This window comes from Camelina sativa, chromosome 16 (genome assembly GCF_030686135.1).
Source record: "Camelina sativa cultivar CO46 ecotype springtype chromosome 16, ASM3068613v1".
Taxonomy (NCBI): Eukaryota; Viridiplantae; Streptophyta; class Magnoliopsida; order Brassicales; family Brassicaceae; genus Camelina; species Camelina sativa.
In genome coordinates, this window is record NC_141895.1 from 6,446,442 (window position 1) to 6,472,093 (window position 25,652).

The 25,652-nt window shown below is 33.1% G+C and overlaps 5 protein-coding genes and 1 long non-coding RNA gene across 12 annotated transcripts; 2 read left to right on the top strand and 4 right to left on the bottom strand.

Annotated features, from left to right (window-relative positions):
- Positions 1-1,132: 1,132 nt before the first annotated feature.
- Positions 1,133-4,470, bottom strand: LOC104750066 (putative GATA transcription factor 13). 2 transcript variants are annotated; one of them, XM_010471798.3, is made up of 3 exons: positions 4,265-4,470; positions 3,514-3,785; positions 1,133-2,006 (listed from the first exon to the last, which is right to left on the bottom strand). In XM_010471798.3, exons 2-3 carry the CDS (start codon positions 3,760-3,762, stop codon positions 1,395-1,397), a joined length of 861 nt encoding a protein of 286 aa, XP_010470100.1. In that variant the 5' UTR covers positions 3,763-3,785; positions 4,265-4,470; the 3' UTR covers positions 1,133-1,394. The 2 variants fall into 2 exon arrangements, with proteins under 2 accessions (XP_010470100.1, XP_087349145.1); XM_087493019.1 differs by having other exon boundaries at positions 2,123-3,785; positions 4,265-4,454.
- A 2,863-nt stretch (positions 4,471-7,333) lies between these two features.
- Positions 7,334-7,834, top strand: LOC147925185 (uncharacterized). The gene has a single exon (XM_087492518.1). It carries the CDS (start codon positions 7,334-7,336, stop codon positions 7,832-7,834), a length of 501 nt encoding a protein of 166 aa, XP_087348644.1.
- A 3,664-nt stretch (positions 7,835-11,498) lies between these two features.
- Positions 11,499-12,544, top strand: LOC147925186 (uncharacterized). The gene is made up of 2 exons (XR_015583690.1): positions 11,499-11,586; positions 12,173-12,544. It is a non-coding gene; the product is annotated as an uncharacterized LOC147925186 (long non-coding RNA).
- A 35-nt stretch (positions 12,545-12,579) lies between these two features.
- On the bottom strand, positions 12,580-17,880 carry LOC104750067 (protein ENHANCED DISEASE RESISTANCE 2-like). Of its 3 annotated transcripts, none has more exons than XM_087490295.1 (22): positions 17,371-17,880; positions 17,087-17,269; positions 16,915-16,989; positions 16,771-16,824; positions 16,593-16,658; positions 16,447-16,505; positions 16,163-16,293; positions 16,045-16,091; positions 15,863-15,960; positions 15,630-15,725; positions 15,493-15,557; positions 15,328-15,399; positions 14,799-14,945; positions 14,422-14,714; positions 14,285-14,348; positions 13,988-14,166; positions 13,793-13,894; positions 13,654-13,704; positions 13,419-13,562; positions 13,227-13,322; positions 12,877-12,978; positions 12,580-12,748 (listed from the first exon to the last, which is right to left on the bottom strand). In XM_087490295.1, exons 2-22 carry the CDS (start codon positions 17,246-17,248, stop codon positions 12,656-12,658), a joined length of 2,196 nt encoding a protein of 731 aa, XP_087346421.1. In that variant the 5' UTR covers positions 17,249-17,269; positions 17,371-17,880; the 3' UTR covers positions 12,580-12,655. The 3 variants fall into 3 exon arrangements, with proteins under 3 accessions (XP_087346421.1, XP_087346422.1, XP_087346423.1); XM_087490296.1 differs by having other exon boundaries at positions 16,766-16,824; positions 17,371-17,753; XM_087490297.1 differs by lacking the exons at positions 15,493-15,557; positions 15,630-15,725; positions 15,863-15,960; ... (6 more) ...; positions 17,087-17,269; positions 17,371-17,880 and having other exon boundaries at positions 12,643-12,748; positions 15,323-15,401.
- Positions 17,881-19,787: 1,907 nt separating this feature from the next.
- LOC104750068 (UDP-xylose transporter 1-like) lies at positions 19,788-22,023 on the bottom strand. Its single transcript, XM_010471800.2, has 7 exons — positions 21,603-22,023; positions 21,312-21,496; positions 21,157-21,224; positions 20,888-21,020; positions 20,630-20,791; positions 20,137-20,406; positions 19,788-20,038 (listed from the first exon to the last, which is right to left on the bottom strand). The coding sequence occupies exons 1-7, from the start codon at positions 21,721-21,723 to the stop codon at positions 19,949-19,951; spliced, it is 1,029 nt and encodes a 342-aa protein (XP_010470102.2). The 5' UTR covers positions 21,724-22,023; the 3' UTR covers positions 19,788-19,948.
- A 618-nt stretch (positions 22,024-22,641) lies between these two features.
- LOC104750070 (uncharacterized) lies at positions 22,642-25,478 on the bottom strand. 4 transcript variants are annotated; one of them, XM_010471801.3, is made up of 13 exons: positions 25,196-25,478; positions 24,931-25,012; positions 24,729-24,837; positions 24,539-24,634; positions 24,324-24,428; positions 24,149-24,232; positions 23,932-24,047; positions 23,741-23,842; positions 23,552-23,665; positions 23,410-23,466; positions 23,262-23,328; positions 23,127-23,180; positions 22,642-23,023 (listed from the first exon to the last, which is right to left on the bottom strand). In XM_010471801.3, the coding sequence occupies exons 2-13, from the start codon at positions 24,948-24,950 to the stop codon at positions 22,820-22,822; spliced, it is 1,128 nt and encodes a 375-aa protein (XP_010470103.1). In that variant the 5' UTR covers positions 24,951-25,012; positions 25,196-25,478; the 3' UTR covers positions 22,642-22,819. The 4 variants fall into 4 exon arrangements, with proteins under 4 accessions (XP_010470103.1, XP_087346425.1, XP_019093456.1 ...); XM_087490299.1 differs by having other exon boundaries at positions 25,201-25,398; XM_019237911.2 differs by having other exon boundaries at positions 24,729-24,849; positions 25,196-25,398.
- Positions 25,479-25,652: the final 174 nt, after the last annotated feature.

The window sequence follows — 25,652 nt, forward strand, 5'->3', positions numbered from 1 at the left end:
ATAAAAAATATATCTAATAAACTTAGTAGTTTTATTGTCTTTTCTTTCTGAAAAGTACAAAACACAGTAAACTTTTGATTAATTGTTACTTAAAAATAAAACTTTCTTTTTCATTCCTTTTCTAGTTGTTGGGATAATGGTATTTTATTATTATATTAATTAAATAATAAATTAGTGTTTTTTTAATTGTAGAAAATTATCTGCAAATTCACGCTAGTATGAAATTTTGTGGTAGGAGTTAAAAAAAATACTCCGTCCGTTTCATAATATAGAATGTTTTAGAGGTTTTTCTCTGTTTTATAATATAAGATGTTTTCAACTTTTTTAATAACTTTTATATTACTTTCCTATTTTTTTATTATTTCTTTTATGCATTCTTGTTTATGATTGGTTGAATTTTTTGAAAGTGGTTATTTCTTAATCTGCGTGCTTTCACTCCAAATATCTTATATTTTGAAACGAGGGAGTATTAGATTATTTGACTAAGCTGATATTAATGTTTTTGATGTTACTAATTTAACCGGTTTTTCTACTATCATAAATGTTTAACGAGTGATGGTCCTAATATTTGTTACGGCACAAAAAAACTGTGTAAGAAATTTAGTAAAATTCATTAGTTAAGACGACTTTCATAAATTTAAGGTTAATTTTGATTAATGAACTTTATATCCTCGTAAAACAGATTTCATTAGCATACTAAGTGAGTGAAAATGATGTTAAAAATTTTAGAATCAGCTGTAGTTAAAATTTAAAAGCAACTGTAGTTAGTATTTTTACTCTTAATATGGTTTACAGTTTGTAAAAGTAGGTTGAATTAAAGGTTTAAGGTTGGGTTTATGATTTCATGGTTTATAATTTTGTTGTGGAAGTAAAGACATTTCCAATCTCCATCTATTGTTTCCCTTTAAATTCTTTTATAAAATAAAATCTTCTCCAAAATAGAAGAAATGCTAGGATTATCCTATAGAAGTAATATGGTTGCTTCTTGAAAACAAAAATGGCATTACACCACTCTTATCCGAGAGGCTCTGGCAATAGACCCGGGATCAAAGCAGGTTAATAAGTCCTCTTTTAGTGAGGAGATAAGAACCCGAGCCGAAGGTGCACTACACTACTCAGATAAAAAAATAGATGTCAGCCAAACATTCTTTCAAACGTAACCAAATAATCAAACAACAACTAAGACCCTAAATTTAAACAAAAACCCTAAACTCTCCGCATCAGATAAAATAAAAAAAAAAGACAAACCCTAAACCCTAGTTTTTAAGAACATCAGTCTTCCAAGAGAAGAGAGTTGACCAATTCTACAAATCCTCACAATTTTGTCCTTTTATCATAGACCAAACTCATTTGGTCTGCTGAAGTTACAAAGCCCTGTTTTAGTCTCTTAATGCTCAGGAAGTCACGGTACGGATCTTTCTGGTATCAGGCTGGCCTTCATCTTTCCTTCTCATCTCTATGATCTTTCTGTGCGAATTTGAATGCACGGTTGGGACGAAGGTCGGGCTTGATGCTGGACGGTATTCTGGAACAAGACGGCCTGATCTGAACCGTACTCCGCAAGCATTACAGAGGGTTTTACGCCCACAGGGTCCTTCCCTCCACTGCGGGGTCCTAGTTGTCTCGCAATGAGTGCACTTCCGGACTGTCCCATCTGGGTTAAATAGTTCTGGACTGTGACAGACCGACTGGGGAGGACTCCTATATTTCTTGCGTTTCTTCTTGGCAGAATTCTCAGATTCTGATTCCTCCGGAACAAACATCTGAGACATCTCTGCTCCAAGTGACTGGAAGAATCTCAGCGTTGTGGGGCGTTTGCGCTTGCTTCTGATGCCTTTCACAAGGAAGGCCAATCTCTGAATTCTGTTTTGGTTTTGGGACAAGGCGGAACCATTGCTGTTCTCGAGAACTGAGACTGGACTTGTAGACTGAAATAACTTCGAGACTTTGACATCAGGAGGGAAGTTATCAACAGTAGAAGAGACATCCGAAGAACTCGACTGCTTCTGCACGCATGAAGTCAATCAAAGTAAATTAAATCTAAATTCAGAAACAATTTCAATGCATACAAAAAGTAAAGAAAAAGAACAAAGAGTAATCATGGTAAAATCGAAGACATGACCTTCATCAGTTTCTCTCCTTACAAAACAGGATCTGATATGCTGGAATTATGGTTTGCCTCCCTCAAGTTAAGTGAGAACCAAAGAAAAGTATACAAACAAAACACGAGCATGATTTCATCCAGATCAACTGCTTTCCATATCAAATTGATAATGATGCTATGCCTAATCCTTCTTGTGCTATATGTACATAAACACTGATAGATTTAGAAAACAGTGTCTCCTTTGTTCCTCTCAAGAACAAACAGTAGACACTTAACTAACCAAAGTAACTTTGTGTTTGTTGAAGAGATCAAGAGAAACCCAAAACTTTCCCTGCCACAGAAACACTCAACGCCCATACCTATTTAGCCATGTTCTATATATATAGCTGGCAAATATTCCTATCCATGGGCATTTGACACATGAAAAAGCTTAAGTGATAGACCTAAGACACCCCACAGTATTTTTCTCATATACATTCATAGACTTAACATATACACTCTCGGGTGCAGCATAATGAGGATTATTTTCTAGGTGCTCTCCTAAATGGGTAAGAAAATAGCAATTGTGTTTCAAACTCACAGAAGCATTAGCTAATACTGACACAAAACTACTTTCCTCTTGCAAATGTGCATTGTGATTGTGTGGATAATCTACCGAAGTAACATGTATGTGTGATGTCTATAAACAATAATTTTTTGACTTTTACACATCTCTAGCCTAAATGATGCATAAACGATACATAAGAATTCGTATAGTCAAGCGTGATTCTTTGACTTTTACACACACATAATTCAGTAAAAAGCTATGAAAGCTTATCTTCAATAGAATGGGAGATATACATGCAAAACTATTTCCTAATGAAAATGGATATTGTAATCGTGTGAAGCTTAAATAAATGAAGTTTCAATTCAAAATGATGCACTTTACTAATGTAGATAAGAGTGACAAATTAGCTACCAATGCAATAATAACCAACTGAAGCTTAAATCCAAAAGAATTGACATGTTTTGGTGTACAAAAATTATTTCCGAATGCAAATGTGGGATGTGATTGCGTGAACAATATAACAAGTTGCACAAACGATGCAAAGTGAATCCCCTTTTCCTCGTATTTTCTAACGTTATTGTGTGCTGTGATCGTGTAAAAATCTTTCAAGTAATATGCATGAGCGATGTAGATTAGTGTGATCAATATTTACGTGCTTTTCTAACCTTAAGCAATAAAAAGCTATCAAACTTTGAATACGAAAGTACCATATGTTACAACTTTCCTAAATCAAAGATTTGCACAGTGAAAGAAGTTATATGCAATAAATTTGGTCAGAAGGCTAAATCTATAATAGATCATGCAAATAGGTGTTATAGTCTTAATTAAATGTGTACAAGACTAAGAACTACTCAGTACTCACCACAATGGTTGCAGGCTTGTGGACTCGCACACGCTGCACCTTGCAATTGAACTCAGAGGACAAACTCGTTAGCACATCCAATGGTGGAGGGCCGAGGTTTTTAAACCCGGTAACCCAATCTTCCTCATCATCATCAGCGGTTTCAATGTCTTCAAGGGGAATATCATCCATATGCTCAACAAAATTATCAAAGAAATTATCCTCTAGACCCTTGAAGTCCTCTTCAGGTAACCAAGAACCGTTATTCATTTGTCACTCACTGCTCACAAAAACTATAGACAAGACAGAGTAAACAACATAAACATAAGTGTAAGAAAGCCAAGCCAAGCCAAGTAACAATGAACCAGCGTATGTATGACTAAACTTCAATTTCCCATTAGCTCACTCAATATGTTGACTCAATAAAAGCAAAATTCCAGAACAGATATGGCAAAAGACTAATTTTGAGTCAAAAAGATTTCATTTTTAATTTCCTCTTTACTAAAAAATCATAACTTTCCAAATTTGAGTCAAAAAAGATTTCATTTTGAATATTCAATTCAACATTTGAATTCAAACCCATTTCGAGAAATCATGAGAACAGTCTCCGTTTTAACAGTTTTAGGGCACAAAACCAAACACGAGACAAAGAACAAATCGTCCATATCCTTATACATTTGTACTGTCTCATAATCCAAAAAAATAAAAACACAACAGAGATAATTGAGAAAATGGACGAGAAAGAGAGTGAGACAGAGAGAGACACACGAACCTTCCGATACAGCAGCTGACTACACAGAACGCATTCCCCAAGCACGAGCAAAGGGTGTGTGGGAGAGGGAGAGAGAGAGAGAGAGACTAATTTGTCCCAATTGGGGATTTAGGGATTACAGAACATGAGAGAGATAGAAAGAGAGAGAGAATGTGTTGTAGATTTATTTCTTTTTCTTTTGAAAGAAAACAGTAATTTTTTTAATTAATTAATATCTAAAAGATAGAACTTTAATTTCATTATTTTTTTAATGGAATACTGAGAAAATACTCTTTTTATTATACTTTTTTTAAAAAATGCTAATTTTATCTATCTATTTTCAATTTGAAAATTTATAAAATTTTATAAGGATTAGAAAGTACTTTTAGATGGTAACTAATATTCAGAGACTCAACCCAAATATTTATTTATAAAATTTTAAAAGGTTTTTAAAAAGGTACTTATAGTCTATATATAAATTTTTACACACATATAAAGCTAATTTGTTTATATTTTTATAAGTTAGCACAGATATTTGGATACATACAGTATATAATTTTTAGTGACACTTTTAATAAAGTTTTAATGAGGAATTTTTTTGAATTGTGGTTTTGAAAAAGAGGTATTTAAAAATTTCCCATTTTTTTTATTGTTGTTGGGATCATGGTACTTTTATTTAAATATGTATTTATTATATGATAAATTATTGTTGTCTAGAGAAAAATTTACCTTATAATTCATTATAATATGAAATTATCGTAAAAGTTTAAAAGAATTACGAGTTGATACTATATGATCAAGGTAATATTAATGGTTTAGATGCTATTATTTTTTTGGTCTTTCTTGGATAAATTCAACAAATTATGGTAAAAGTATTTTCTTCGACACTAATTTTTTTTATCTAGAGAGATGTAATATAAATGAATTCGGATAGATGACTTTCTTAATTTTTAAGGTTTCTATTAATGAACTTAAGTATTCCCAACAAAACAGATTTCATTAGCATACTAATTATGTGAGTGAAAATGATGTTCAAAAATTAGATCAGTAGTTATTAATTTTAGTCTTAATATGATTTATAGTTTGTAATGTTAGGTTAAATTTAATGTTTGTGGTTGGGTTTATCACTTACAATTCATGGTTTACAGTTTTGTTGTTAGACTTAAGTCATGATGTTTTGCAGGGTTTTTGATTTTTGATTTTTGGTGTTGATTTTTAAATTTTGCAAAATCTTGAATAATATTTTTAGCTTTTGGTTTTTTTATATATAATGAAGCAGATAGAAATAAACATAAATTTATTGCGGAAAACATAGGTTTGATAAATGAGTCAACGTTTGCATATAAATAAAATAAAAAATTTCGTAAGTAATGCCAACAGAATTATGCAAAAATAAATAAACATAGGTTTATTTCATATAAAAAAATAGGGTTTTATATTTGGATAAATTGGTAAATGTTGAAAATAGTATATTTGAAAAAAGCAAAAGAAAAATTTAGAAAAATATCACGCAAATTTTGTTAGAAAATTTGGCTGGTTACCATATTTTCTAGGTATTTTTATTAAAATCATAGTTGTGTATTTAACTGGTTTTTACAAAATCAAAATAATAGCCATTCTTGGAAAACAAACCATCAGATTTTGATAAATGAATCAATTTTTGCATATAAATATAAAAAAAAATTCATAAGTAATGCCAAAAGAATGATGCAAAAACAAACAAACATAGGTTTATTGCATATAAAAAAAATAGGGTTTTATTTTTGGATAATTTGGTAAGTGTTGAAAATAGTATATTTGAAAAAAGTCAAAAGAAAAATTTAGAATAATATCACGCTAATTTTGTCAGAAAAATTGGCTGGTTACCAAATTTTTTAGGTATTTTTTATTAAACTCATAAATGTGTAATTAACTGGTTTTTACAAAATAAAAAACAGTAGTCATTCTTGAAAAACAAACCATCAGATTCCGTTTATATTTTTTGCAACTTCTGAAAACCTATACATATGATCTGAGTAATATATGTCGATAACAGGTTAACAACAAGTCAACAACACACTACAAATAAAATAAATTGTTTTTTTTTGAACTAACAAATAAAATAAATTGTATCAATTCGAAGTTATCAATATAACAGAGAAAGCTATGATTGCGTAGAGTAGTTAGGTAGGAACCAAAATATCAAACTCATGAACGGCCCACATGTCAAATCAGATAACATGCTCTTAGATCCGATCTGATTCAATTATTGTTTTCTTCTTACTTAGTATTATCATTCTGTTGCTAATATTTTCCTCTTTTCTTTTTGTGTGTGTGTGTGTGTTCAAAGTTGTTGATATTTTCATATTCGTCAAATTAAAGATGAAATGGAGAGATCACCGACGATTACGAGAGGAGAGTGTACAAAAACTTAATGATAATGGAGTTTCCTCATGGGAAAGTGGGTCTCCTCCGGCCTACCTTTCACATGATGGGTTCTATTAAATTTCAAGATATAGTGTTATCACTGTGAGTCTTTGACAAAGAGTTAACAACACCACCAATATAATGTACATGAGAAAAAGTAAAATTGTATGAGAAAAAAAAAGTTTTAGATACTTGAAAAGCTTGAAGTCTTTTGTCATCCATGTTAGTTTAATTTATTCTATTTTAAAATGTATTATATTTAAGAGAATTTATGAAGTTCCTTATTATATATGACGATATGAAGTATATAATAACTCGGTTTGGTTCTCAAATAATTCGAGTTTTGAGTTTTAAAACCAAAAATAACCAAATATTAAATCTTTTCATTGTAATTCAGTTAAAAATCGGATAAATTTAATATATTTGGTTAGTACAATTTAGTTTGATTACTTTATTCATCAATTTAATCATGTTAACTAATGAAAAGAACACAACTGCAGAAACCCTAAATTATCAAATTATAACTCTAGAGCTGGTTTAACCTTAGTTAACAAGATGCTATGCTTTCCTCGCACAGGAATTGTTTTTGGACCGTTGGCACCATGGATCTTATGGTCCCTATGGACAACGCGAAACCGCTTGCTCTTCAATAGAAAACACACCTCAGTAACCGATGTATTAACCATGGCCATTTTACGAGGGCGAGAATGGCAAGAGGCACAATACATAGTGGTGAAAGAACCTATCAAACCCCAAATTGCCCACCAGAATCAAAACCGCCGAATGGCCACCCAGGCTTACTCAGATGGAGCTTGGAGTTTAAACGGAAACGCAGGGTTCAGCTGGGCTTTCAGGGACCAAAACAATAACCCAATTTTGGAAGGAGCATCGTCTTCTTCGCAGGTGTCCTCACCGTTGATGGCCGAAGCTCTAGCAACTCTGACAACAGTGAGAGTTGCGATTGAATCGGGTTTCACCAACACTATCTTTGCTTTAGACTCGTTAAATCTTGTCAAAGCTCTCAACCGGGAGATCCAATCCAAGGAACTCCATGGGATTCTACATGATATCCTATCACTATCCTCTCAATTTCTCTCTGTTTCTTTCAATTTCGTACCTAGAAACCTTAATCAACGAGCTGATGCTTTTGCAAAAGGGGCTTTATCTGTAATGAATCCTAATTAGAAATGAAAGATCGCATGTTTGACCAAAAAATAAAAAATAATAAAAAAATAACTAATGAAAAGTGCTTGGCCAAAATGGGTAACATGGCGGAAATTTGGTTATGAGCAAGAAAAAAATTTGAGTGTGATACGCATATAACTCTAGATAAAGGAGAAGACAACGTTGTTGTTAGAGAAGATAGTGAAGACAATGAAGCAGCTCAACGATATGAAACTGGTTAAGACGATGGTGGCTCGATGGTGACGACGAATGTTCATATTTTTGGATTAACCGTACCGTTCCGATGAACTAAACCGATGCGAAGGGACAAGGGCGGCGTACGTTACGGTTAACCGGGGTATTTACTAGTTAGGACGGGTAAACTTTTTTAGATTAATGTTATTTTACAAGAGTTTTTAAATATACCTCCGTTAAAATATTTTTTATTGCCTTCATTACTCTATTTTCTTCTTAGATACATGTTTTTGTGTTGTGTATAATATTAAAATATCATACAAATATAATACAAAAACTTAATTTTGTTTTATATTTCCTTTGTTAACAAGCGCATATCCTACTTAAAATTTTATTACTTATGTTAACTTGACAAAATTAATCAATTTTTTTACTAACATAATTTTTTTAAAAACTTTTAAAAATTATTTAATATTATTGCCCCTGATAATTTTTTTTAAACGGTACGATTAATCGGTTCTACATTACTAAGCAACAAATTAGTATAAGCTTGATTGTCGCCACAAATTTGAAACATGACATTTGTATAATTGTATTACTATGAAAAAATATTTGAAATTTTAATGAATTTAGATATATATATATATATATATATATATATATATATATATTTGAAAAGGAGCCGATGTACGGGTTTAAAGTTTTGTAAATAAAATAAAATTTAATAAAAATGTATTAAAATTTACCGTACATTATATATATATATATATATAGATTGTGCTATTAATCTATTATACACTGATTATCTCCATATACAAATCTTTTATGTATGTTACCATTAAAAGTATATTTTTGACACCTAGGTATACTATATATTACAAATATATTATTTACTACCACCTAGAAAATGTCTATATGAATAAATTAAGCCAACTATTATATGTTTTTTTACTTTCACTTTTACATAGTTTCTTTAATCACTAAAATTGTTGGCTCAAAAAACATTTTGAATAAGAAATAAATTACATCACAATAGTGTATGACTAACCATGGAGAGAACCTCAGTTCTGCCCTCCTCCCTTATGGAGAGAATCTTGCGTCCAACTTCCTCCACCATAGAGAGAACTTTCGCTTCGCCTTCCTTGGAAAAATAACGGGCCTGTTCGTTTACATAGTCGCGGCGACCACTTTCGGCGACTGAAAAATTAACGTGCCGGAAAACCCAGACATGAGTCTCTGTTTCTGCTAAAAAGAGTCACCGCTTATATGAAAAAGAGTCGCAGCGATCGTTTTGCCTGTCGCCGTTTTTTCTGGCGACACATGAACACACCATCAACCTCCGTAAAAATAATCGCAGCCACAGTTTTTTCATTTATCATCATTTATTTGGCCACATCGACGTTTAAATATCGATCGCTGGAAGGAGTCGCAGCGACACCATAACAAACAGGGCCAACCTTGTGTCCAACCTCCCTATCTTCCTCCCTTGGGGAAATAACCTTGCCTCCAAACTCCTCCACCATAGAGAGAACCTCTGCTCTACCCTTCTCCTGTATGGAGAAAACATGTTCACGTCTTTTACCTATCTCAAAGTGGCTTGCTCCAGCAACCAATGAAACTAAATACCATTTTCCAACGTCACAAAATCTTTTGATAGTAACTAATGTTAAATTTTCCAATGTATTCATGGAAGTTTTGCTGACACACAATGATGTAGTCTCTATCTCCAAGCTCCTATGGACCTATCAACAACGATTTATGTTTTTCCAATCTATCTATGTTTTTTGTAGGCTCGTGTTTGATTAGCCTATTTTATCCAACCTAATACCATTAGGCTGATGACCTTCTCCTCTTTATCTCCTTTTGAGATTGACGAATGGTAACAATTATGTTTGCATAAAAAAAGGTCTATGACCAACTAATGAAAGTTGAGAAATTAGAAGAAAATTAATTTGACATAATTTATGAAATAGTAGAAAATTATAAGCACGGTAATATATGAATATCAAATAATTCAAAAATGAATATATAAATTAAATAAAACAATCTAAAACTACTACAATAAATTTTAAAATACAATATTAGAAAAAGAAGATGCATATATTAATCTTCCAGTTTTTTTTGGGTCAACATATTAATCTTACATATTCCAAACTGAAAAAGTAGAAAGTAGGAGTATATTTTGGTTAAAAAAATTAGGAAAAATTGTCTTTCCATTAATTTCCATTAAAAAAGTTTGACCAATAGAACAAAGTTGAAAGAAATATTTTTGAATAAATTATTTTGTTAGATGAATAATATGATCTATGTTTATATAGAAAAGAGTATTTATATTTTTTAGAATTAATAATTTTCTGTATATTTTCCTTAATCCTTTTTCAATTTTATGAGAAAATTTATTCCAATGAGCTCATTGTTTTTTTTAATATTTGTTGCTTCCCACTTTCTTGTAAGACGTACTATCGTTCGACGATAAGAACGCTTTCTGTTTAGTTGATCTAGTGTTATATAATCTCTGTTGTTATCTTGCATTTGTGTATTCATCTTTTTTTATGCTACATTTCCTGCAAATTAATAGAAATAATAATAACAGCGTGAGAAAATTATTAATCCCAAAAACCTTAGTTATTATGCATAAGAAACTTTGTTAACATTTCAAAGTCAAAAATTGCGTAGTATGCATTATGAAATTGAGAAACGAAACAAAATTCAAATAAACGACGACGAAAACACGTGGTAATATCCATGAATTTTGTTTATATAGTTACTTCGATTAGACAACAAACAAATTGCCTTCGAGACTTGTTCAAGAACAATGATGTGTCAAACAAAAGGTTAATAAAAACAAAGAAGAAAAATTTACCAAGAAAAACAAAGCTAGTCGAAATTAATTTGTTTGGTGAAAAATATAACATCATCTATTTGCCTAGGTAGAAGGGTATATTTACAATCCTTTTGTTTTTTAGGATTTACAAAGTTTTTTTAATATAATAAGATTAAAATTATCTTATGCATCATTTTACCAAGCTTGAAAATTATGATTTCTGATTGTTAAAATTGACATGTGTTACTATATGATGAGTTATTAACTTTGATATATGATTTCTGATCGTTAAAATTGACACGTGTCACGATCTGATGAGTTACTAATTTGAATATTTAATCGCTAAAACCGACACATGTCACGATCTGATGAGTTTTTAATTTTAATTTCTAATCGTTAAAACTAACACATATCATAATCTGATGAGTTATTAACTTTGAAAACTAAACTTTGTATAATAAGATTTTTTTATGTTCTCATTTTGTAATTTTAACCAATCATCCATTCGGTTTATCAATTTTACATTACAAAACAAAAAAAATACAAAAAAAGACAGAAACGCAAGTTAACTGTAGTTTGTTGTCCCAGCCTCACAGGCGAGAACTCCAAAGTCTCCTATGTTAAAAGACAGACGTCAGATATAAAATTGCAAAATCAATCCAACGGCAAAGATTGACTTCTCATTCCCAATAATATAAATAAAAAAACCCCTAAAAAATGGCGCAAACAAAAAAGCAAAGAACAGAGCCGTCAGGTACACACACAGACCACTCTCTCTTCTCCTTCTTCTTCGTCCTTTTTCTTTACTCTGCTGAGATTTGATTATTGTGTTTGTGGGCTTATTAGGTATTGTAAACTCGATGGAGTTTAGACTGACATGAGTTGTTGTTGTTGTTGTTGTTGTTGTGTGACCTGAGTTGTTGTTAGCTATAAGGAGCTTTTCAGGGGTTTTTTCTAAAACGCTTGTGTGGCTCTTGGTTTGGCTTTGTTTGTACAGTCTTCTTAGGCTTTTTATTATGTGTATTGCTAATGCTAGCTAGGCTAGTTGATGTTGGAGACATTCAGAGTTTCTTCTGTTTTAGATTTAAAATAAAAAAACCAGTCCTTTATCTTTCTTTGTTTATTGTCTGTAATTTGTGTTCATGTTTCCTGGAACTTATGAGCGGTGAGGAATCTTTAATAAAGTTTTTATCTTTCTCCCTTTTGAATCCAATTTTGGCAATGTGTCTATGTTGGATACGTAAAGAAACACCATAAAGAAAAAAGTAGTGTATGTGTTAAACATGTCAGAGCTTTTTCTTTATCTGCAGAGTTAATGATACTAGAAAAGTGTACTGCAGTTTACTACATAATCAAGGATTGCTCAACAAATGTGGAAACTGAAATGATTGTGATTCTCAATGTGGTCAAAAGGGTTCCATTGAGATCTTTGTTGTGGGCTATTTGTAAACCAAGGATCAGAGGAAAATGAGCCATGACGCATAAGAGTAGCATTTTCGGTCTGTCACTCTCTGTCATTCATTTCCGCCAGTCTTAAGCGTGCATTTGGGAGATGGTAAATCATAACACTAGAATAAACCAATGGTGGAATCTTTTTTTTTTCTTTTTGAACAAATGGTGGAATCTAAGTATTGTGAAATCAATGTTTAACATGGTGTTGTAAAAAATAAATTGTGCTTAAGAACTAGTCTATACAAAGAACTTCAGCAGTATCCCCAAGATCTTATCAATGGGGTTGCATAAGAAGTGCCTAACTGTGTCTATCACATTCAATAGAATTTAAAGAATACGTTATCTGAACTTTTTGATCTTTGCTTCGTCCTCTACGGAATAATTGAAATAGCTTTGGAAGCGTCTAGATGGTTAAACCGACAGGTTCCAAGAAGATATTCTGGGAGCTCCTCTTCAGTATTCGCCTGTACAAAGAAAAAATTGCACACTCAATTCCAATGCTTCGCTATGTAAAAGAATACCAACTTAGGCATAGAGTTAAACCAGGGAAGAAGAGTTATAACAATAACAACACCATTGAAAACTGGTTTACCTGTATCAAGAATGCCATTTCAATCACGAGTTTGTTGAGGTAACCAAGAACAAGACTCACAACTCCTCTTGCAACAGTTGATGACCCAATATCAACACCCAGCTGAAAATAACAGAGGTGTGTAAATATTCAGATTCCCTAACAATCGATGCTCAACAACAAACTTACCCAATCCTGAAAACTGAAAAGCCACACAGTTGTGCCAATACTAATTCCTATTAAGACAGTAAATCCATCCCTAACAATCGATGCTCAACAACAAACTTACCCAATCCTGAAAACTGAAAAGCCACACAGTTGTGCCAATACTAATTCCTATTAAGACAGTAAATCCATCCCTACTGTGTTACCTCAATATAGTTTTTTCCCCTGAAGTAATTGATCTCAAGGGCTTGACCAATAAGGCATGCTTTCTTTCCCACACTCTGCTTGACTATCCAGGAGCCCTGATCATTTCGCAAAACCCAAAGTCGGATATGAGTAAATTTGAAGAGAATAAGAATAAAAAGATCTTTAACGAGGTAGTAATATTTTACGCAAACCTTGGATATGTAAGGAATGAGCTTGAACCTTGAATTCCTATATGCGTCATCACCATTAACAAAGCTAAGTAGCAAAGGATGCTCTTCAATGGGAGTGCTCATCATGTAATAAAGTACAAGGCTGTACGTTGTTGATCCAGGAACCTATTATTCCACAAAACAACTAATTGATTCTTCTACAAACAAATGGCAAAGCTAGAATAAAAATAAAGTGGTAGCAGGAGTGTCCTCTTACCTGTATATTCACGATGAAAAAGAACTCTGGTCCACCTTTTGCTGCATATTTCTGCATTTGGGAAACTTGTAAGACTTCGTTTCTAATAATAAGTAAGAGGGGGCAAATTTCTATCAGAACAAACAATAATAATAAGAACCTGAACTATGCCTCCTGGACGGGACCCCAAATCATCTTCCCGCTTGTCAGATTTTAGCCAGTCTGCAGCTACCATTTCCATCAGTGTACCCTTTGCCTTGAACTGGATCCACAAGAAGAAAATGCTTACAAATTAAGTAACATTCTACAGATTGGTATATTCAAAGCATCTCAGAAAGCAAAATATATTCTTTACCTTCTTCTGGTCATCAAGATAAGTCTTTCCACGAATGAGAAACGTAGAGGGGTCGGTTGTTGTCCAACTGCATGGCAAAGCACAAGTAGGATCAGTTGGAAGTGTGGTTCCATAGCAGCAAGACGTGCTACTCTCTTCCCTCGCCCTCTCATGCAGGTCAACATAACCCCTCTTTTGAACTGCTCGAGGAAAAAACAATTTAACCATTAAATGCAGGTGTGAGAGTGGGGGAAAATAAAATTAAATGACAAGACACAGCTAATAAGATCAGAATTAATCCACGAAACTTGGGGTTACCTGCAAGATCATGTAATTTTTTCACCAAATTTGTAGCGCTATTGAGTTTTGGCTGGCGGGAATCCTGCGATTGGTAAACGGAAGAATCAGAACTGTTATCTTTTCAAGCATATTTAAGTTAGGTCTGATGTTGCTACCTGACAGCATGTCTCCAAATCAAAATCTGAGGTCCAGCTGTCTTCCAAATAGTCACTATCTGACGGTTCAGGGACGTCAAAAAACTCATCCAAGTCTACAAGGCTAGAGCGCTCTGAGGGAAATTTGTCTCTCTCTTCATTTGCAGTGTCCTTAAACATTTCACTTTCTCTCAGAGAAGAATCACCAAACACACCATCTTCATTCTGAGTCAATCTTGCACTTCTTGACAACTCCCCTGACGACAGATTGGGAGGAAAGCTTCCATGTTTTGCCCTAAAAAGCTCTCTCAGGGCTGATTCAACCAATAAGGATGTTATGATAACACAATAAAAGTGCTAAAACTAAGACAGTTTCCTTTAAGAGAATTGGCAACTACCAGAAAGTCTTCCAAGCATTTTCACAGTAATAGATCTAGCTAGCGAGGGCTTCATATAAGATCTCCAAGACTTCCAATCAACAGCAAGCATGTGCTTCACAACTGATTGTGTTCCGTTGTCTATGGGAGAAATCACATAACCGCCACCTATGATATAAAAGGAGAAAGTGTCATCTTGCTTTGATTCTCAATCCAAAATTGCAGTTGAAAACAATAGTTACACAAAAGAGATCAATAGTTTCAAGGGAAAGAATAGTTTTCAATATGTATTGGCACAAACCCACAGACATATATATTCTAAGTAAAAATTTGTTTTAAAATTTGTATCTTTTCTATACAAAGCACTCGAAAAATCATAAAAGAGTATAGAGATAAGTTTCCGCAAACACCAAGGTAGGTGCAGAAACCGTAGAAGACTGAGATGTCAAGTTTACATGACATCACACGGCTAATTAGTAGTTGCACCAATGAACATGTAAGGAAATGCAGAAACTAACTTCTTTTAAATTCAAATCTAGGCGTACATTACTTTTAAGGCACGCACGGACATAGCCTTTCTGAGGTGGACACTTCTTGTGAAATACGGAATGATAGAGAATAACTGCGACAGAATGAACAGACGAGGATAAAAAGTTAGTTAATGGAGTATCTGGCAGAATCAAATGAACATATATTTCAATTAAGTGTTACAAACCATATGTTCCATCATCTTCCCTTCTCCAGTAACGTCGTAGGGAAAAATCTCTTCTTTTCATCCCCCTGTTACTACAGCATGTTAATAATAAGACAAGCAAAGAAGCGAACTCTTGCAGAAAAAGTTGAGTAGCTGACCAAGGTAACCAATCGCTGTAAAACTGTTTGTGAATTATATCAGTGTGACCATCAAGATGTTCAACCACACTTCCTTGGTAAAAACAGAAGTCCCATCTGCAGAGTTTCGATAGTACAGTTTAGAAAAAGTAACAAAACTTTGAAAAAATAAAAATAACCCAAACCCGCATATGTTTATGTACTAAGATTTTTAATGTCTTAGGCTTGCTTGTCTGGATGACAGTAGTACTTACTCTGATCTTGAGGGTCCAAGAGAAAGAAGCGTTTGGAAAATGGTTTCTGAGGTTCCATCAACAACACCAACAGCCATAATAGCCGGATGATCATCCCACTGCGAAATCAGGCAAAGGAATGATCAAAACTCAATGAATAGATTAACCCCTTTCAACAGATTAAGAACGAAAAAGATACTAACCCTTCCAAGAGAATCTCTCTCTTTTGCCTCTTTGAAAAGCCGGAGACCTGTATACAACACATGTTAAAACTATGCTTTCCAGCCACAAAAAGCAATGAAAATTGAGTATGCACCATACCATTTTGACAACCAAATATCGTCCATGGAGAAGGCGCAACAACATCAGTTGTAACAGGATCCACTCTTGCAGACGGCCGGAGAGTCCAGTCAATAGAATTTGAGTGACGATCTCGAACTGAGCTACTCAATCTGATTTCAGAAAATAATTCTATCTTTTTAAAAAACCACAAACCATTATAGCCTAGGGTGCAAAGCAACTAAAAATATTGACAGGAACTATTGTCTCAGCAGGTTAGAGATGCATTCCATATATTACAGTAAATTGTGGAAAGAAAAAGGTACCTCAAAGAGTCCCATCGTCCCCTCGAACAATTAAAAACATCTCCAGGATCAGGACTACCCTGCATAAACATATATAACTATAAGTCTCTAATTCTCCAAATAGAAAAGCACTTAACAACTAGTTACTAAAATGCCTTAATCTTGACCTTTAAAGCTGCCTCTTTAATTAAATTGATCCACCTAGCTGCATCCTCAGGACTGCTTGCTCCTAACTATACACAAATTACAATAAAAAAAAATTTAACATCTTAAAAAAGAGATGTTCATCACAACAACTTCTTCCAACAACAAAAAGTTAAAAAAAAAAAACATAAATTACCTTACCTTGAGCTGATCATTGTGATTCGAGGTATTGAACAGCGTAAATATAAAGAATGCCTACAAGTGAGAGTAAAAACAAACCATTATAACAAAACCAACTACGATTTGAGAAACAAATCACATCCAAATAAAAAAAAAGATTCATACTTTTCTATGAACACTTTCTCTCCCATTGTCAGTAACTCGAATACATGAATCAATCACCGCACTTCTTCCAGCATCCTGTAAAAACCCAAAATCAGACTCTGCTAAGTTACAATCCAGAAACAAAAAAAAAAACAACATGGAGAAAAAAAAAATCTGAAAAAAAAGGAGAGACCTTGGATTTAGAATCAGAGACGGACTTGAAACTCTTGAGAAGATGATCTCGAAGAACAAAGTAACGTTTCCTAGAGAAATGCAATCCAAATCGATTGGATCGAATGATATACAACCAACCTTCCATCTTCGTCTCGTTCTCGTTTTCAGAACCAAAAGCCATCGGAACTCCAAAAGCGAAGTCCTGGATAAAGAACAAAGCTTTCGACTTTAAGACACCCTATCAAGTTTCTTGATTTCCAAGGAAAAAAATAATCCAATGGAACCCCAAAAACAAAAACCCACCTTTGGAAAAGTCTTGAACCACTCGAAAAAAACTTGTTCGCAATAACAAAAACCCAACACACAATAAAGTGTCAGTCTTCCTTGTTTTCTCCGTTTTCACAATACAAATCGAACCATAAAACGACAAACCCAGAAAAAAAGAAAAAAAAAGAGAGGATCAGACAAATCGAGAGAGTAAGACGAAGATGACGAGAGGGTGATTTGAATGTAAAGATCGGATTTTTTTTTTTTTTTTTAATTGGGTAAACTAAGATTTGAATTGATCTCTCGTCATTTTCGCTTTTTCCAGATTTTTCTGGGTTAGAGAGAGAGAGAGAGAAGAAAAAAACTGAAATTGTTTGTTTGTTTGTTTATTTATTTATTTGGGAGTATTTTGCAAAAGTGACCATAAAAGATTGGGGGAGAACGAATGAATGATTACGAATGTTGTGAAGTGACGTTATTACCCTTGCTATGTTTCTTGATGTGTTCAGAGTTTTAACCACAAAAAATGTTTTGATTTGTCCACCAGTTTCACTCGTTTTCCATAACCTTTAGTTTTTACCTTTTTGATACACTCATCTTATGATGAATGAGTCCACTCTTGTAATTGGTTTCACTTTTGCTTTACAGTTTAAAGTTTAACACCCACTAGAGAAACAGTTTAAAGAATTTTTTTTTTCATTATCAAGAAGTAAAAAAGAGTTTACTTTTTGGAGAAAAATAAAGATGGATTTTTTTTTAAGTCATATGATATTATTAATAAAATTTAGCAAAATACATACATTGTGAATTACAAATTAAACCGGTCCATCACTCGAAACCAAAACCAAAATCTCCCACATGGTTAACGAAGATTCGATTCTATTGTAGAAATAAATAGAGTTGATGTTAATTATTTGTTAACACTATTAGAGTTTATATGCAAGTTATAGACTAGCGGACGTATGCCAGTTAATATTCACTTTGATATGTTATTTCTCAAGGTTCAAACTCACTTCTATATCTGATCAGGATTGTTTATAAGCAAATAGTTATATATATATAAAGATCACATTGGGTAAATGTTATTTCTGACTTTTACTAAGTTTTGTACATATTTTTAATAAGAACCGAAGATATTAAGTGACAAATTTAGATTATGTGCCACTGGCACAGAGAAAAACAAAAGTCATGTAGAATGCCTAACTAGAACTATGGCCTATGGGTGGTTTGTACATCAAATACACAACAGCCCTTGTTATAATCGCATTAAAAATATCAGTTATTGTGAATAAAATCGAAGTAAACAAATCACTGTAAGAAGTAAGTAGAAAACACATGAGAGCTTAATCACATGCACATACAAAAATCTACTTACACATATTGTTTAACTTACATTTTTGTAAGTTCCTACATAACCTATTTTTACTATGAGTGGAGAATATAAAAAGCAATGGCTAAATAAAGTGAAACGAGCCGACAAGGTAGTATATATAATACAAATTAAAGAGAAACTAGTAATCTTAGAAAATAAGCATTAGAGTTGATTAAGAAATTTGTAGAAACGTATCAAAATATCGTTGGCCATAAGACAAAATCTGTAGAAATTTGTAGGAACAAGTCATCATCATATAAATTTATTTAAAACACTACTATATAATAAATGAATTTTTAGTTGGATTGTTGGTTGTTGCAAATTAAACAAGTTGGCCTATTGATGAAGATTGATGACCAATATTTCTGAGTTATTATTATTATTATTATTATTATTATTATTATTATTATTATTATTATTATTATTATTATTATTATTTTTATTATTCGTAGCTTCAAAGTCTCATGATCACCACTAGTTTTAATAAAATAACAAAAATTATTCGCTTTTAAAGGAAAGTTTCATGCCAATTCTTTTCCTGGGTCCATAATATATATATATATATATATATTTTTTTTTTTTTTTAAAAATGTTGTAAATACAGTATGCTATTCATGGAAAGATAGAAAGAAAAACAAAGACGACGCATGTGTACTAGGGATGGGCATTGCTTATAGTAAACGTTAGACTTGATGCACATGTACATACATACATAGATTGTACATGTACACACACAAATATATATAATAACACAAAATTCTTTAATTTTCGTATGTGGACAATATTAAAGAGCATAAAATACTTCATTTCTTTATAAATTGTAGCCATAGAAACGCAATTTTTGTTTTTTGTGTAAAATCCTAAAATTATATTGTATGCATGAAATCGCCCAATATCTTTTTTTTTTGTAAACTCAAAAACTACCTAATCACAGATTCACAAGTTCATCACCCAAGTGTCTAAAACTATTTTGATATGAATTATAAGCACGCAGCTATAGTTTTTTTTTTCTTCTTTTTTTTTTTTTACTAGAGAACAAATTTGATTATTTGAACACGAGAGATCAGAGAAGATACTAAGATAATTAAAAGATCACGAGAGAAGATATTATTATCCTTGTAATATCACAAAAAGGAGGAAAATGCTTACTCAATTACAAAACATTATCAATGAATGGACCAAAAAAAAAAAAAAAAAAGAACAGGATTATGGAGACCAAACATAAAGATAGAGTAATTGTACTCATACTGGAGAATGCTTTTCTAATTTCTTGGCTTCATGATGGTTCTCTTTATCTTGTCCCAAAAGAGGTGTCGTGTCCCTATCTTTCCCCTGTCAAAAAAAAAGAAAAGGAATAAAACAAAAGTACTTAGAAACTTTCAAAGGAGTTATTATTTCTAGCTATCTTTTCTATTTATTTGGTTACGTACAAGAAAAGTCGACTCGGAGGAGACTTGTTTGGATTTAGAAGCAACGGAGCAGAAATAGGAGTATAGAAGCATGCCGAGGACAGCGATGAGGATTCCTGCGATGTTACGAGGAGTGAAAGGATCATGGAGGAGAGTGTAACCAAATGCGAGCACCAAACACGTTTTGAGATGTCCTAAGACTTGGTATGTCACCGGAGATGTCTTTCCGATCACTAGAAATGTGCTGAAGTTAACCGAAACCGCTATCAAACACGACAAAGTTATGAACCCCTGCATGTATAGAGCAACAAGATTCATCATCGTCAAATTTCACAAAATTCTTCTATGTATAGACTTGTTTGTTAAAAATACGACTACAAACATGTTTCAAAATGAGATAGGCTTAAATGGGCCGGACTAAAGGTGGGCTGAGTTTAATCGGGTCGGACCAATATACCAAAACAACTCTAATTCTTAAATGAAATCATACGAAATAAATTGATGTAATTTGTACCACAACAATGGGAGAGTAATGGAAGGAGAAGACATTGAGGCTAGTGAGGTATTTGTCGACAAAAGGACCGGAGACGAAGAGTATAGCAGCTTGGAACGGGGCTGATTGGTATAGGAGTTGTGTCGATGTCACGTTGAGTCTCTTCTGAATTGTATTTGTTAGCTATACACCACAACATGATATATATTAGTCATATTAGCTATACTATATACTATGGATTAATCTTTTGTACATTGATTAATGAAACACAAAGCATACAATTTGGCCGACGCAAGTTGTGGCGATGGCAAGGAGAGAGAGAACAGAGCCAACAAAATTGAGCTGAAGATCTGTGATTGATGCTATCCCAACACCAACCAGCAGCAGATATAATGAGAATTTTATCTTCTGGCTGCAAAACCAAATGTCACTAGTTTTAGAAATAAATCTATATAGTTAAGAGTAAAAAAATTAATAACCTTACATATTTTGACATCATTCATCCGGTTAAAATATGAGTTTTATATAATAAGATAAGCAAGGTTCACCTGAACTTCTTGTTGAGGAAGAGAGTTTCTAATAGAACAGTGAATGGTATGATTGCAAGTTTGGTCATCTGCCATTTATTTATGGAGAAACATCAAATTGGTTAAACAAGTAGATGTTAGATGATGAAGATCAAAACTAGGTCGAACATATATACTTGGTAGAAGCCGACAGAGTTGAAGCCGAGGCTGAGATTGAGGAGACCGATGGAGATGCCGTTGAGGAGGCCAAAGAGAACAACAGTTCTCATGTCTATAGGTTTATTCTCAAAGAAGTTTAGTTTATATGCCACATGAAGTGTGCAATATGTTACCATCAAATGCCAACTCGTCAATGTTGTTGCTGTAACAAAATCATGGCCAAAAAAAAGATGATCATAATCGGTTTTTGATAAAGATCTTAGAACATATATTGTCATAAAGTAAAAAAGAGGAAAAATATGAATTACCAAAAGGGAAACCAAGATTGGTCATCAAAGCTTTGTTGCAAATGACAATGGAGACAGAAGATGCAACTGATAGAAACAATGCTCCAATCACACCCATTTGCATACTCTTCATCTCTCCCATTCTCCTCCCCCCTCTCAACCTTCAAACCTACTAAACGAAGAGAGAGAGAAAGATAAATATATATTGATGAAAGAGAGAGGGAGAGAGAAGAATTGTGAATGTGAGGAGTGAAATGCAAAGGAGATATATGAGGATTTTATTCTTTGTTACTATAAAAATGGTAGGTGCCTAACACCAAACTTCTGTTCTTCTTAATTTCATGTTTTCTTAATTATGTCATTTATATATAATTTACACACAAGATACACGAGAAATAACTTTTATGATGTTGCTTAATATATGTTTTTCCTTATTAGAGGCTTCTACTAATGATATGATAGCAAACCTCTTAACCATAAAGAAGAAATTGAAATTAAACAGCCAATAGAGTATAAAGAAAAATAAATAAATAAATAAAGGGAGACATCATAGTTTTCTATGGACAAATCATAGACTTGAACTAAAAGCAAAAAGGAAGGTGAAACTGACATTTTCATACTTTTTTCCTTTCTATTGGAGAAAATATTGTAAACAGAAATCAAAAATAAAACTGAATATTGGATTTGGTGTAAAAAGCTTCACACTCACTCCAAAGTCCCTAACCAATACCCTTCTCTTTTTTTTTTGTGTGTGCAAACAACCAAATGACCAATACCCTTCTCTTGTCCTAAATTTTTCTACCATTTACGTTATCTATTGAAAGCAAATATAAAATTCTCAATCTATGAATTTGGGTGAAATAGATCAATCCTAAAACTGGTTAGTCTTGTTTTCTTATTGTCTTTTCAGAAGTCCAAAGAAGGAATTTTAAATTGACTGAAGAACAATGAAGAAACAACCAACACTATACCAAATTCTTTATACAGATGTTTAGTTTTAATTACAGTTTAGTTTTTTTTTTCTTTCATAAGTATTGTTGTTGAATAACTCATTCCGAAATTTCAAAGCTCAATCAACATTAAAGCTCAATCAAAAGTAATCTCACACAATATCAAATATAAAGAGTTTCACATATGCCATATCAAAACCTAATTAGGGTAAATTGTTTTGATATACAGAGTAAGGTTTTTTTGATAATAATTATATAAAAGGTAAAAAAAAAGAGACAAGTCTATTTTTATCCTTTGACCGTCCTCCCAAGGTACTCTTTATCAGCATCTGCTAATCGGTTCTGAAACATGGTCCATTCCTTTTTGCATCTCTCTCTCACTCCTTGCCATGGAGCTTTCCCATTCTCCGACTTACCTTGACTTCCAAGTGACGGTATCACTTTATGTATTATCCATTGCGAATCCACAACACCAATCTTCTCATGAGCAGGCTGCAACAACAAACACACACACACACACAGATATTTTCATGATCCATTCCCGAGTTATATATATGGTTTCTTATTATTAAGCAGAGGGACAACGAATACTTACTTCTACGCATCTTCTAAGCGCAAAGTCGAGACCCCATCCATGAACCAGATCGTTCTGCAGCAGAAACATCAACAAAGTGATTAAATTCATCCAAGCAATAGTGCATTAGTTCCGCGTATCCACTAATTGACAAACCTGAATCATATGCCACACACATCGCCATGCTTCTCGTGAAAATACAGGAGCCATTATTTCAACAAATCTGTGTGAGGGGAACAAAACTTAGTACTGATAACGACTAAGCATTCTTGAGTGGGGCTAAAGAGAAGAAAGAGAGTTTTACGCGGCACAAGGAGGTAAATGTGGGTCTTTACACCATCCAGGCTTTTCTTTAGTATCTCTGTTCACCAGTGAAAACAACACATTCTTAAATCAGAACCAAAACTGAAAGGCAAAGAACGGTTAGAGAGAAAAAGAGATCTTACTTGTGGACCTCTCGGTCACCTCTCCTCTTTGTCATCTCCCAAGTGAGTCCATTATTAGGCTCTAGGCCTGGTTGAGAAATCTCTAAACCATGCTTCTTAACTAACTCAATGTACCTGAAGTTTTCACAGAACTCCATCATTATATGTATAAGAAGACATTGTTATGCGACTCCAGACAATGTAACTTACCTATCCGCATTAAAGTGCTCCACTCCAAGATCTTCATCCCATATAAATATGTACTCATAAGCTGACACAACATCAGGATGCAAAAATCTCTTCGCATACCACCTGCCAAAACCAGTAGAGAATTTTTCATATACTAAACAAAATTGTCCAGAATGTTTGATAACACTCATAGAAACTACCAGATGACTCACCATTTTGTTTGCTTTCTTATACTAATATGAATCGCGTTCTTTGACCACTCAAACTGGTCCCATTCAGTTGTCCGGCCATCATAATGGAAGAGCAAAATTTGGAAATCTTCAGAAAACTGCAGAATTGACAAAAACAAACAAAAAGATCTGAGTGCATCCAGCAAATGTAATTACTGTTTTAAAAAATACTGGCTAAAACATGATGATATTGCAGAACCTTCTTAACAACTCCATTAATATGGTTCCTCTGCTCCAACCCAACTGTAAATGTCACAAGATATTTTGGCTTCTTCTTCAAATCCTGCAAAGGTTATTATTTCGCTAATTAGAAATCCTAATCGCCTTCACAGGTAAACTATACATGTTGAGAAAACAAAAATAAAAACACATACTTCATTAGGTTCTCCCCATAATCTACGCAAGTAAAAATCAGTTTTCGCCACAACAATTCCTGGAGGCAATAGCTCAGCACCACGCGGGTTGGTTGGAACATATATCTGTAATCACAACAACAGAAACAATGAGACACTATCTCTAGGACATATAATCAAATAGCTAACAGTTCTGCATTCATGAAACTGATTTACAGATCAGACACTTCTATAACCTCAGGAAACTTTCTTGAACCGAAATCTTCAGGCGACTTGTCACCAGATAACAACTTCCCATCAAAAGATGACATAAAGCCCGAGGGTAAGTTAATCTGAAGGAACACAAAAACAAAACTCAACAAGTGAAAAAGTGAAAAGAGGGACAACTAAACAAGTCAAGAAGAAAGATGAAAACAAACATCATACCTTAAAAGAAACTGATGGTAATGTAGCACCAATAAAAGTCCCAAACACTATCCCCAAAATAGTTGTGATAATAACCTTTGCATTTTCATTTGTTCTTCGAGGAGCACCACTGCCAAAAAAACTAAACCACTAAGTAGTAATCTTCAAATTGAAAGCAAACTCTTTTTTGTATTACAATCAAACAGCCAATAAAAAAACATACCTGCGGTGCATTGTTCCCATTTAGTTCGCAATATCTCCAAACACTACTCAGCAAATACTAAAAGATTCAATCTTTTCTTCAGCTTCAACAACACAAAACTATTATATTAGTTCTTCAAATCTTTGACTGAAAACGACAGATTTATGAAAAAAATCTAATCTTTCTTAAAACATCATAATCTAATCGTGAGATCATAATACTGAAACAAAGGCAATATCGAAAAATCAAATTCTCTAGAAGGGAAATGAAATGAAAAGGTAATTACTTTACAGGATTTAGATCTCGGAGATCTGAACACGACCGGTGATACAAAAACAACTCGATAGATTAGGGCTCAGAGGAGAGATTCTCCGATCTGTAAGAGAGCAGAGTGAGAAAGAGTGTGAGAGAGAGAGAGAGATGAGAGAGAGAGAGAGATGAGAGAGAGGTTTTTAAAATTCTTAAAGGTCTAAACTTTTTTGTTTCCTTAACTAATCAAATTAAAAAGGTAAAACCTCTATTATTAGGACATTTGTTCCGGTCTTTTTCTCTCTTTTTTTTTTTAATACAACTCATTTATTACATTTATTTGGAGCCAACAAAGATTTGAAGATTCAACTTTTCTTCTTCTTCTTAATTAATTACCAGTCAAACTTTAACAAACAAAGGAAATGTATGTGCTAAGTTTGATTAAGTAAAGAAAACAAAATTGTGTTGAATAAGAAGCATAAGATAAATGTAAG